At 56.4% G+C, this 12,641-nt stretch overlaps 1 protein-coding gene across 1 annotated transcript in view; it reads right to left on the reverse strand.

The window, feature by feature from the left end:
• Positions 1-12,641, reverse strand: part of CCDC13 (coiled-coil domain containing 13) — a gene marked incomplete at its 3' end in the record, with an annotated part of 29,778 nt that overhangs the window by 8,135 nt on the left and 9,002 nt on the right. The window contains exons 6-12 of the mRNA XM_082849094.1: positions 10,219-10,335; positions 8,873-8,977; positions 6,589-6,750; positions 5,798-5,974; positions 3,759-3,965; positions 2,078-2,217; positions 1,508-1,591 (exon numbers count right to left, since the gene is read on the reverse strand). Of these exons, the coding sequence (XP_082705220.1) occupies positions 1,508-1,591; positions 2,078-2,217; positions 3,759-3,965; positions 5,798-5,974; positions 6,589-6,750; positions 8,873-8,977; positions 10,219-10,335 (992 nt within the window). The remainder of the gene's footprint in view (positions 1-1,507; positions 1,592-2,077; positions 2,218-3,758; positions 3,966-5,797; positions 5,975-6,588; positions 6,751-8,872; positions 8,978-10,218; positions 10,336-12,641) is intronic.

Consider the following 12,641-nt stretch of genomic DNA (forward strand, 5'->3'; position numbering starts at 1 on the left):
TGGGGAGGGCAGGGCCGCAGTCCTCCCTCTAAACAGGGGTTGGTTGAGATGGGCTCTGAGGACTACAGGCTCCTCCATTTTCCGGCTCCTAAATACACTGTAAGGCCCTGCCGCTCAGTGTGGTCTTTGAGCCAGCGACTGTGGCATCACCTGGGAGCTTGTTGGAACTGCAGGATCCCACTTCCTGCAGGATCTGACCTGCGGAATCAGAACCTGCATCTAACCCGGCAGATCCTCAGCTGATTTGCTTGCACAGCGCAGCGGGGAACCCTACGCCAGTCACCCCTGTGATCTCACGTGTTGGGGGAGGAGCTGATCCTCTTGCGCCGCCTGCCTCCCAGGCACCCCATCAGAGCCGCCACGCCAGCCCTGACAGACACACTCTCTGGGGTCACTCCCACCCCGTGAACGCCTGTCCTGTCGCTGACGGGAGAGCACTGTAGGCTCCGTGAGGGCAGGGGCCCGCACACGGTTGGGTTCAGTAAATATTTGTGTGTGGTGGAAGAAACAAGCTTAGGAACCAGCAGTCTGGGCAGCCCAGGGCACATCGGCTCCTGTATCCCTGTGGAGTGCAAAGGTCATGGCCACATAAGCCTGGAAGGGACCTTGGGGGCATCTTGTCCATCTTCTTGCCTCTACTACTGTGACAACCACCTCAGAGTGACAGAGCCTGTCTGTTTTCCTTGTGGTGTTGGAAGAGTGTGGCATGGGCCCTTGAGGCTCAGCGTTGGGCCCCTCTCTCCCAGTGCCCTTGTGACCCCAGGCCGCTGGATGGGGCATCTGCAGGGGTGGCCTTGGCCCACGGGTGCCTGTGCTACCAAATGTCAGGCCAGAAGTATCCCCAGCACTTCTTGGGGAATAGCAGCCCAAGGAGGACCGATCTGCGGAGCCACACAGCAAGTCAAACATGAGATGAGGGCCCCTCAGAGGCTCGACCGGAACCTGAACTGACCTGCCCGAGGGGTGGGAGAAGCAGCTGACAGCCGGAGCGCAGCTCCAGTGGACAGTGGGTGGGGCTCGGGACAGGGCTCTGAGGCAGGACAAAGCCACCCTTTGTCTGTGAGCTGGCAGGAAGAACAAGGGCCCATTTAAGCCCTAAGGCTTGATTCTGTCAACAAAGAGGGGGCCAGAGAGCTGAGGGGATATCAGTGGCTTAAAGTGGGAACCCATATGACGTGAAATTCTTCCCCTAGAGATGGACTCTCAACGCGCAAGGGGAGGCAAGGGAAGGTGCTGGGCTCCAGGCCCTGGAAGATTCCTCATGTTAACTCTGTGGTAGCAGGAAGGAACACTAGACCAAGACTCTAGTTCTGAAGCCGCTTGCCCTATCACGTTGGATAAGGCACTGGACCTCCCTGACCCTCCCTGTCCTTATGGAACCTTGGAAGAGTCCCTGGACTTGGCCTGGCCTCGGTTTCCCATCCTTGTAATGGGATGGCAATACTGACTGAGCAGTCAAGGATGGGAAGGCCTGTGAGGGCCCGGGGTGGGGGGCCTGGGTTCCTACCTGGGTGAGGGCCCGTGAGGACTGTGCAGGGAAGGCCATGTGAGAGCAGATTCCACCAGTGTGTGGCCCAGGCTGGTCACGGAGCTGTGCGAAGGCGGAACGGGCACATCACCACGGGCAGGAAGGCTGGGCCCAGCTGGGAGGGGAGCAGGGGCCAGCAGGGCACTGGGGAGCCAGAGGAGGGGGCCAGCACCGGCCCTTGCAGCAGCCCTGTGGATTTGCTGCCCTCCTTTCCAGAACCCTCGCTTGCTTAAAACAAGACAGGAGCAGGGGACATCAGAGCCTCGAGCAATCCAACACAGGTGTGTTTGAGAAGCCTAGAAGCAGGTGAGATTCGAGGCCAGCTGGGAGAGGAATTTACAGGGAGCTACAACCAAACGCTCTTGAAGTAATACTATCTGGACCTAACTGGCTCCTTCATGCAGATGCAGGGCTGACGGAAGCCCCCCGCAACCCCGCCCCACTTTGGGAGGACGACACCACAGGCATCGTAAAATTGCACCCGTGGCTTCCCATCCTTTCTTCTGAATAATTACTATTCACCTTCCAACCCCTCCCACTTTTTCTTACCGAGAAGATCCAAGCCTGCCAGCGTGATCGCCTGCTGAGGCCGGGGAATTGGTCAGGCCCGGGTCCTCAGGGAACTTGGCGGAGGCCGGGTTGACCTCGGGCCCACTGGACCCCTCGCCTACTCCTTTATTCCGAAGATACTGCAGGGAACAGATGTGGGTTCCCTTCTCAGGGCTTTGGCTCAGAGGCCTGGAGAAGGCAGGAGGGGGCCTTGGCTTGATTTTGGGGCTTTCAGGAGATATGAAAGAGGCTTCTTTGCAGGAGTGCAAAGCGAGGCCTGTTTGGTGAAGACGCTCCTTGCATTATAATGACAGCTAATAATGCCTCTCTTCAGAAAGGGAGCTTCATGGCCAAAGGAGGGTGACCGGGCCAGGAAGTTGTTCCACATTCAGGTCCCAGGGGGAAGTGTGGGGACAGACCCACCTCTCTAGGTAGCCCCACCCACATGGATGAATGCCAGGTGTGACTTGAGGCCACTGGCCTTTGTCAGCTGGAGACACTCAGACCTTCCCCCATCCCTCCCTCTTCCGGATGGCTGGTGGGGCCAGCTGAAGGAGGAGCACTGCAGGACCCCCAGCAGGAGGTCAGGCTGCCATCAACGGTGGGCCAGTTGGCGTGAGCCCCAAACAACCTGGCCTGTCCCCCGAGCCCTGCCCATCCTGAGAAAACTCTCAGTGTGTGCCAGCTTGTCTGGTGGGTAGCGCTTGGCCCCAGCTGACCGGGGGCCTCTGAGGTGAGAATCAGTCTTCTTTTGTGTGCCTGGAGCCAGGACAGCGGTAAGGTGGAGATGCTGTCCCTTCCAGGCCTCTGCCGAGGGAAAACATCTTCGGGAGCTCACTCCTTAGACGAGCATTGACTGAGCAACTACTGTGTGCTCAGTCTTGGGCCAGGCACCATGGTCTTTTCCCCCTCAAGGAGAGGTTGGGGGAGAAAACAGGAAATTGATCACACAGCACGACCAAAGTTTGGCTTGGGAATGTACAGGGAGTTAGGAGAGTGCCCAGGAGGGGCACGTAACCCAGAATGGGAGCCCTGGAACTTCCTGGAGGAGCTCTTGACTAATAAGATCTAAAGGCTGAGGGGGAGGAAAGGGAAGGTGTGTGCTTCAGGCATGTGCACAGGCCCAGAGTGGGGAGAAAGCAAGGCCATGGAGGAGCTAAATGGCATTCACATGGCCAGAGTTGTGGAAAGTGGGGAGTGAAGAGAAGATGCGGGGGGTGGGGGCAGCAGGAGCTAGTCACATGGCGCCCTGCAAACTGGACGAAGGAGCGTGGCTTCCCTTCTGCCATCCCACTGCCTGGAATGTGGACGTAAAGGCTGGCACTGTGGCCACCATCTTGGACCATGAGGACAAAGGCCACAGCTGGGGAGGGAGAGGGTGAGCTGGCAGGAGCCCGAACCCTTGAGGACTGGGTGAGGTGGAGAGTGATGGGGAGCCACAGACAGGTTTTATGTGGAGCAGGGAGACAATCTGGTGTGTCCCTTCGAGAGGAAAGCTGTGTGCACAATGGGCCGGGGAGCCAGATGGAAGCAGGGGGCCAAAGTGGGACCAGGTAGGACGTGGCGCAGCCCAAGTGAAGGCAGGCGGGGAGAAGGGGAGGTGGTTGAGGTTTCTCTGGATACTGGATGGACTTGCCAGGACTTGGGAATGGATGCTGGGCTGAGCCAGCGCCCTACTCACCTGCATACTGAGTTGCCCGATCTCCACCTCCAGCTGCCGCACCTTGGCCTCCCGCTCAGCCACCGTGGCCCGCAGCTGGGCCACGAGGCTGCTGCTCTGCTGAGCCTCATTGTTGAGCTGCTGGTGCAAGTGGTGCTTGGACGCTCGTGTCTTCTCCTCCTGCAGACTCAGGCTGCCCAGAATCTCCTGTAGCTGCTTCAGCTGGTCCTGCGGGGCCCAGTGGGAGGGTGGGTGAGGGTCAGCCACGGCCCTGAGTAAAGAAGGACCTGAGAGAAGACCGCCTCCTCCCACCCGCAGCTCCCACCCCTTCCCTGCTCCCTCCGGAACCTAACAGTGGGACGCTAGTGTTTCCCTGAGAAGCAGGAGGAACACCTTGCCTGTCCTCAGGGCGGGGTTCAACCAGGTTTTCCTGTCCTCAACTTCTTTCTCCCTGAGATCGAGGCTAAAAAGGACATCTAAGCGGCTCTCGGGACAACAGAAAACAGCTCAGATGGTGGCCCCTCAACTAGTGGGTAAAAAGAAGCCCTATCCCACTGTGCTGGAAGACCACCTTTGAAGGCAGTACCTGGACCCCTCACCACGGATCCTTCAGCACCTGATGGAGGCCCCCTCCCTGGAGATGCTCCCAAGGAGACCTCTGGGGTGGAGGCTTTCTGCCTGGGGGCTGGGAAGGACCATATTGGCGACCTGGAACAGGTGAGGGCGTTGTCTTCACCTCTTTGTGGAGGAAATGGAGGCCCAGAGAGCCCAGGACACACTGCTGGTGAATGGCAGGGCTAGGGCTTGTTTGCAGCTCTCACCATGCACCTTCAGTGACAAAGAATAGTGGCCCCAGGGACCTCAATGGACATCCAGGCCACACCTTATTTAAAAACTGGGAGCTGAGGCTTCCCTGGTGGCGCAGTGGTTGAGAATCCGCCTGCCAATGCAGGGGACACGGATTTGAGCCCTGGTCCAGGAAGATCCCACATGCTGCGGAGCAACTAAGCCCGTGCGCCAAAACTACTGAGCCTGCGAGCCACAACTACTGAGCCTGAGTGCCACAACTACTGAAGCCCGTGCGCCTAGAGCCCGTGCTCCGCAACAAGAGAAGCCACCGCGATGAGAAGCCCGCGCACAGCAACGAAGAGCCAACACAGCCAAAAATAAACAAATGAAATAAATACATTTATAAAAATAAGATAAAAACTGAGACCTGAGGCTCAGAGAGGAGATGCAATTAGCCTAGAATCACACAGTGAGGTATGAACAGAGGGGGCCCAGATTTCAGGTCTTTTGTGCCCTGCCCGCCACACTGCCTGGTGAATTATGATGGACCAAGGCATGCCTAAGCCAGCATCAGTTCCCCCTTGCACCACCGTCAAGCCAATCATGACCACCCCAGGGGCCTGTGGGCACAGCTAGGAATTCAGAGACCAAAACCCTGGGGTGGCTCAGGCCCCAGAGAGAAAAGGCCAGACTAGGGTCAGGAAAGCAGTGCACTTTGTTAATCAAAGGAGGTTTTATGATCGGATAAATCTGGTTTGAATTCAGTTGTGTGGCCTTGGATGGCTTATCTAGCCAATTAGAGCCTTGGTTTCCCCATCCGTGCAATGGGATTATGTGTCCCTAAGGGTTATCTTGGTGACTAACCATTATAAACCACAGCCCACGTGCCCAGAAGCGGGGGTGCTGTATGCTGTCACACAGACAAGGATATGCACCAGCGCCCCCCTCAGTCGTTCCTTCCGTTCCTCCATGAGAAATATCCCAGGGTGTAATCCCATCTGCTGCCCCCTCATCCTCTTCTTTCTCCTTTGGGGTCCACAGGTGCAGTGGCTTGTGCCCGGCATCAACCTCACATAACGCGACCTGTCCTGGCCCTCGGGCAGCCTCTGAGTTGCTCCCGTACTTGCAGCCAAGCTTTGGGGCTGGGCCCGGTGGAGGCAATGAGCTCCCGGGTTATGCAGGTGGCATTCTGGGGTGAGGGAGGGCTCCGGGGGAGCTGGGGCTGGGTCACAGGCCTCTGGGTGGGGCGGGGGTCCCAGAGGCGGCTGTACCATGAGGGCGTCGATGAGCTCGTCGTCATGCCGGCCCTTCTCCACGAGGGTCCCCATCTGACTCCTGAAGGTCTTCACTTCGCTCGACAGCACCTTGTTCCGGGACCTCACGCCCTCAAACTTCTTTTTCAGCTCCTCGAGCTCTCTCTGGAGGGCATCCCGCTCCGCTGCAAGTTTCTGTAACCAGAGGGCACGGTCACGGGCTGCAGGGCTGAGTGGGACTCGGGCCACGGCTGAGCCCTCACTCTCACTCGCTGGTGAGGCCAGAGCTGGGAGGGGACTTGTTGAGGTCACAGGGCAAGTCAGTGGAGCCTGAGCCCTGACTCCCAGCCTCGGCCTCCCGGGGTGTCAGGCAGCCCAAGCACATGATGGACGTGACCCAGATGGATGACAGCCCGAGAACACAGGGGCCAGACTCGGACACGAGAGGAAACCCACTGGCCAACGCTGGGTGTGTCCTCCCGAGGACCCTCAATCCCTGCCTGAGAGGCAAAAAGAGAAAAGCCATGCTTCGGTGGACAGCGCCAAGCCTAGGGTTCAAACCGAAGTGCCTCATTCCACCGAGAGCTGGTTTCAGGTCCAGCATCTCCAAAACAGCCAGAATGCGGCCACCCGACGTCCATGAAATGGGCTCTGGGTGGGGAACCCGTCAGGCAGCTCAAGGTGGAGGGACAGGACGTGAGGAACATGCACAGAGGTGACCCCGAACCCCACAGCCTCCAAGTCCTCACAGGGGTGGTCGTGGTCTCCTGGCCCCAGGCGCCCCTGACCCCCTTCCAGGCACACTTTACCTCCCAGCTTTCCTGCTTTTCCTTCTCCAGGTTGTGGATCCTCCGCAGATTTTTCTCCTGTGCCGACAGCTTCCTTGGATCGGGATAGACGGACAGCTCATCACTGGCCGTTTCTACCGACCGGCTCCGAGTCTGTCCCAGCTGTTTCTCAAGCTCTCGAACCTGAGGGTGGTTCCACAACAGGTCTGCAGTCAGACTCGACCCTCAGAGGGGCCGCCCTGTGATGTGACAGGAGACCCCACCAGACAGAGGACAACACGGTTCCAGATGGACGTGGAGGTCCCTGGGAGAGGGACTGGGGTGGGGGACGGATGGGAGGGACCTGCGGTGGCATCCTGAGCAAACAAGGGGAGACACTAGGGAGGTTTAGCTTGGAAAAGAGAGACTTCAAAGTAAATGAGAAAAATCACCCTATCTCTGAGGCCAAGAAGCAGATGTGTAGCCCCAGGAACTTGGGAGGGAAAGGATAGCAGGTCTTAGTACCAGGAAGAGCTGACACGCCACCCAAGCCCGGGCGGGCTCCTCGGGAGGCTACGGGCTCCTGGCCACTTGGAGGAGGTGCTGCAGAGGGCGGGCAGGGTTTGGAAGCGGGGAGACCAGCTCAAAGCCTCGCCGGCTGTGTGACTGTGCACAGATTACTTAACTTCTCTGAATCTCAGGTCCCTCATCTGTGGAGAGGCCTGTGAGTAACACGCTGCATCATGTTGTTATGAGAATTCAGTACCCTCAAGTTGTCTGAGCCTGGGAATCCCCAAGACGCTTCTTGGGATGACAGATCTTGGGGCCCACTCCATACCAACAAGTCAGAGCTCCAGGGGAAGAACGCGGGGATCTGCATTTTAAACAAGTGCTACGGGTGATTTCTAGGATTAGGCAACTTCGAGAAACCCCAAAATGGCCTGGGTGAAGCCCTCGGCACGGGGGAGGTGGATGTCATCCGACAGAACCACGGCTTTATCACACTGGGTTTAAAGTGGATAACTCCTAGGGTCCTTCTAACCCTGATTTCCACGTCAACGCAACATAAATGATGGAACAGAGTTGGGTAAACCTGAGCCAGGGGCAAAATTCACTAGGATCCCTGGTAAAGGGCCTCAGTATAGCTTTGAAAGCACATTTCAGTGCCCTCGTGTGGCACTGTGTGGTAATTCCATTTAAACGTTAAAGAACACTTTGAACCGTTTGTTCACAGCTTAACAACACTCACAATAATAACTAATGTGTTGAGTGTTTACTACGGCCAGGCACTGTGCTGGGCACTTCCCAAACGATATTTCATTTAACCCACAACAACCCTACAAGGAAGGCATTATTATTTCCATTTTACAGGCGAGGAGACTGCGACAAAGAGATGAAGAGATTTGCCCAAAGACACCAAACTTAGAGACCCGTGACTGAGGCCAGACTCAGACTCAGGTCTCTTGAACCACAAGGCCGCACACTGGTCATTAACCACAGTTTTTCAGAGACCTCTCCCCCTTCATGTTGGCTTCAGGGGTCCCACAGGAGACCCTGAGGGGAAAAGCCACCTGGGAACCTGGGAATGAAGGCAATGCACTTGGCAAATAGTGGAAACGACACACTTATTTGTGTGACTCTTGGTTTCTTGGTACAGCGAACCTTCGGACGGTGTTTCCTCCATGCCAGGCCCTGTGGTAAGCAATTTACACATCTGTACTCATTCAGTCCTCCCAACAACGCTGCGGGGTAGGCACTGTCATTATCCACAGTACACACAGGAGGAAACTGAGGCACAGAGAGGCGAAGCAACTTGCCCAAGGCCACACAGTTGGTGGGTGGTGGGCTGAGATTTGAAGCCAAGCAGTCCGGCTGCGGAGCCCCTGTTCCTAGCCTCTAGAGATGGTCCAAAATATTTAGAGCGTAAAGAGGGAGACAGGCTAAGTGTTTTTTTGGGGGGGATGGTAATTAAAACCTTCAAAAGCCTACAGGCATCTGGACAAAACTGGAAAAAGCCTACAACAGTCACGCAAATTTACATGAACCAGGGGAAAAAAATCTGCCTGGAGTAAAATAAATCAGAGGCTCTGGTATTTGTTGAGCGCCAGTGCCTGGTATGTAGTGTTATATAAATGCTTGTTCACTTAATAACAAATGAAAATCAGGCTGGCTGGGGAGAACGTAGAACAACAGCCCTGCAAGTGCGCTCTGCAGAACCTAAAGGCCATTTTCGGGTTCTGTGTCTCTAATGTGGGTCAGCGTGGGTCTTTCTGGGGCATTTCAAGCCTTACGGTCAGGGCCAGGAGAAGTCTGATGACTCACTCACCTTGCTCTGCAAGACGAGAATTTGTTGAGCTCGACCCCTCCACGTCCCAGGTGAGGACAGGAGCTGCTGGATGTTCACATCTTCCCCAATCTCATTGGTTAAAACCTGAGAAAGGTGAGGCCTTCAGTATGGCGGGGAGAGAGGGCTCTGCCACAGCCCTAAAGCTGCTGCACGTGCAGAAACAGTGCTGGGTGCGTGGGGCTCCCCGAAGGCCCGGCCTCCACCTGCACAACCTTCCCCCTTCCCCCGCTCCCCGCCTCAAAGGCCAATTGACCACGCTCCACGAGCAGCTCTCCCTGGGAAAGCATTGAACCCATCATCCCCAGCACTTCTTGGTGATGCTTAGGGCAGACAAGGAACTGCTGTCCATGCCCAGGTGGGGCCCCTTGCCCTTGACACATTCTGGGATGAGTGAACCACAAAGTTGACCAAGACCTGCTGCAAATTTGTTTACCTGTCACCCAGAACGGACATCATTCTGGATGGCTCCAGGGAGGACACGGCCACAGGGCCTCGCCCTTCGTGCAAAGCCATTGACAAGGGGCCATGTCTGAGTGCAGCAAGGAGTGGGGGGCTACCGAATGTCACTTGGGGATGTTTGGTTCCAGAAGGGCCCAGCTTTGTGGCTGTCGCAGAGAGGTGTTCGGGCCCAACTTCGAGGCTTTGAGGTGGAAACAGTATACCCCAGCTTGTGCCCTGGGCCCCTCTGCAGCCTGTCACGGAAACCCATCTAGCGTACCAAGACTCTGGTGCTTGTTTCCACAATAGAACTCTGTTTTGGAAATCTTGGCTGGTCTGAGTGGTTCCAGCAGGAACCGCTGCTGGTGGTACAAATGCCAGAGAATTCACTATGTAAATAAAAATAAATAATGAACCAGCTGGGCCTGCCTCCCAAGTCCGAGCATTTTCCTTTGAAAGGGGCCTTTAACACACAAACAACCTTAACATTTTCTCATAGTATAGACAGCAGAGGGCAGGAGACGGGCCTCGGTGGGCTTCCCAGCCCAAGGTGGCTTATTAAGGAGATGCCCAGGATCTATTGGGGTGCACGTAGCACAGGGAAGGTGGAAGGGCCTCTCCAGGGTGGACAGCACTGTCCTCCTCCATCCAGGGCTGGGCGGGCACCACAAGGGCCTCTATGCAGGGTCATGCAGGCAGCCGGCAACCACCCTCACCTGATGGGTCTGTTTCAAGGGCTGGAAGGAAGTTACTGGATCTGAGCCTGACCCAGAACAAGCAGCATGGTGCTCACGGGGCCCAGCTCCTGAATGGAAGCCATTGTCCCAGCCATGACCTTCCCAGTCCCAGGCCCACCCACGAGGACCCGAACCCTGGCCGGGAAATACCTTCTGGGCCACCCGGAGCTCCTGCTTCACAGCCCGGATCTGGTTACGGAGGTCACTCATCTTCAGGTTTGTGGCCGCCAGCCTGTCCTGCAAGACCTTCACCTCTGGGCTGTCCTGCTAGTTGGGAAAGACAGGAGGGAGAGCAGTCATTTGAGGCCTAGATAGTAACAATAATCACAGCCCCCGTTTATCCAGGTATGTGCAGGTACCACACGAAGTGCTTGACAAGGAGGAACTCATTTCATCCTCACAACCCCTTTGAGGTAGGTTCCGTTACCGATGCAGAGCAGAGGCTGGAGGGGGGTGATCCCTCGGCTTGGGGGACCTGGTAGGTAAGGGGGGGCGTGGATGTGGATCCCGGCAGCCCAGCTTTGGGGGCTGAGCCCTGTGCTCCGAGGGTGGCGCACACGGGTGGACGTGGGTGGTGACCGCAGACAGGGAGCATCTGGATGAAGCTGCTTCCCAACTCCCAGACACTCCCAGGCTGGGGGCCCTGCTGTGCTCAGAGACTGGCATCATAGCAAATCCATCCTCACTCAGGATGAAGAGGGGCGCTGGCTCCTTTAGCGAAGGCGGCCCCAGCTTGGCAGGAGGGCCATGACCATCCCAACTTGGGGCCTTCCTCTCCTAGAATTGTCAGACTGGGCCTTGGGCTCCCTTTCCTGGCAGTGAGCTCACTGAATAGAAATAAGGACCCAGTTTAATCCCCAAATGCTCCATTTCTGTGGCTTGAAGAACTGCAGGAACCGTGAAAACTCTGCCTGCTGGAACTCTTAGCAAAGTCTTTTTTTAAAACCATATTTCATTTAAACTATTTGGATGAAACTTTTCTCAAATGTGTTCCCCATTTATGACTTAAATAGAAGTTCCTGAAACCCTCAGAACTTTGGCATTAAAGGGACTCCAAGGTCAGCCCATTCAAACCCTTTCCATAGGTGACGCAGATAAGGTCCAGAGAAGGGAAATAACATGGCCTCACAGGCACACAGCTGGTTGGGGTGACAGAATTGGGATTAGAGGCCTGGTCCTTCCTTTGCACTGGCTGATTCTCCCAATATAAGCTTTTGCTGATGCCAGGGCATCGTGGTGACAGAAACATTGGTTGGTGGGTTGTGTGTCCCATCAGGCAATGACACTAAGACCATCTGCTCCTGTCCCAACAGATCAGGTGGACTAGACTTCTGGGAAACAGGATGGGTACTGCATGGCTTTCTGAACTTTCCTTAGTAGCCACAGACAAACCCTCCTGTGAACGCTAGTGTGAAAGATCCCAGAAGACTGGGTCTGGGGAGTTCCATGGACCCCAGAGGCTCTGGGCAGCCCCGCTGAAAACCATTGGTCAAGGAAACTAGACCTGCACACAGGCCCCAGAAGACCTGGACTCATCCAGTCTTCTCATCTAGGAAATGGCTGCTTTTTCACAGCACCCCCAGGAGGCTAAACAGAGTAACCAGTGTGAGCAGAATTTGCAAATTGGGAATTTACATAAAACATACATGCATCTTTCTTTCTATTTTTTTTTTTTTTTTTGCCGTACGCAGGTCTCTCACTGTTGTTGCCTTTGGCGTTGTGGAGCACAGGCTCCGGACGCGCAGGCTCAGCGGCCACGGCTCACGGGCCCGGCCGCTCCGCGGCATGTGGGATCTTCCCGGACTGGGGCACGAACCCGTGTCCCCTGCATCGGCAGGCGGACTCTCAACCACTGCACCATCAGGGAAGCCGCATCTTTCATCTATATTTTTGCATATCCTTCCGCCGCCTGGCTGTATGCCATTCCTCTCCACTGCTGTTGGGAGCCTGTCTGCTCCCCTGCTAAGGTGCTGCTTTGAATCTGCCCTGGGTTGGGAAGCAACATTCCCTGCCTGTCAGATCTTCCGTGCCATGAGCCTCCTGCTGGCTCTGGTGGTTGGCGGTGCAGGAGCCGTGAGAGCATTTGGGAGCCTGAGGGCACGGAAGCGCACACCGGCTGGATCCGGATCTGAGACCCGGGCGGCAACGACTGTCTCCGAGCGTCGTTTTCTCTTGTGTGAAATGGGGGCGCGTTATGCCAGCCTCCGGGGTACATGTGAGTGTTGATGGGATAACGCACGTAAAGGGTGGCCTCTGGGGCAGATTCTGACGGGGGTCGATGCTGCGGGGCATAGCCTGGCTTGGGTGGGCAGCTGGCAAAGGCGGCTGAGGGCCATATGGTGTTCTGGTGAAGGCATCACCCCGTCTGCGCTGCCAGGCCCCAGACCTCCCCTCCCAGGAAACTGAGCCAACCCTACCTTCCTGACATTTCAGAGCTGTTTCTGCCCAGAGTGAGATTTCACAGGCTTTGTGGGTGTCTTGGGCCTGGGCACGCCCCTCCCCCACCCCGGGCTGTTTCCTCTCAGGCGATACCGGAAATGGTGTCCACGGGAGCAGATAGCGCCAAGGCCACT

Source organism: Leucopleurus acutus (genome assembly GCF_964270905.1).
Source record: "Leucopleurus acutus genome assembly, chromosome: 10".
Taxonomy (NCBI): Eukaryota; Metazoa; Chordata; class Mammalia; order Artiodactyla; family Delphinidae; genus Leucopleurus; species Leucopleurus acutus.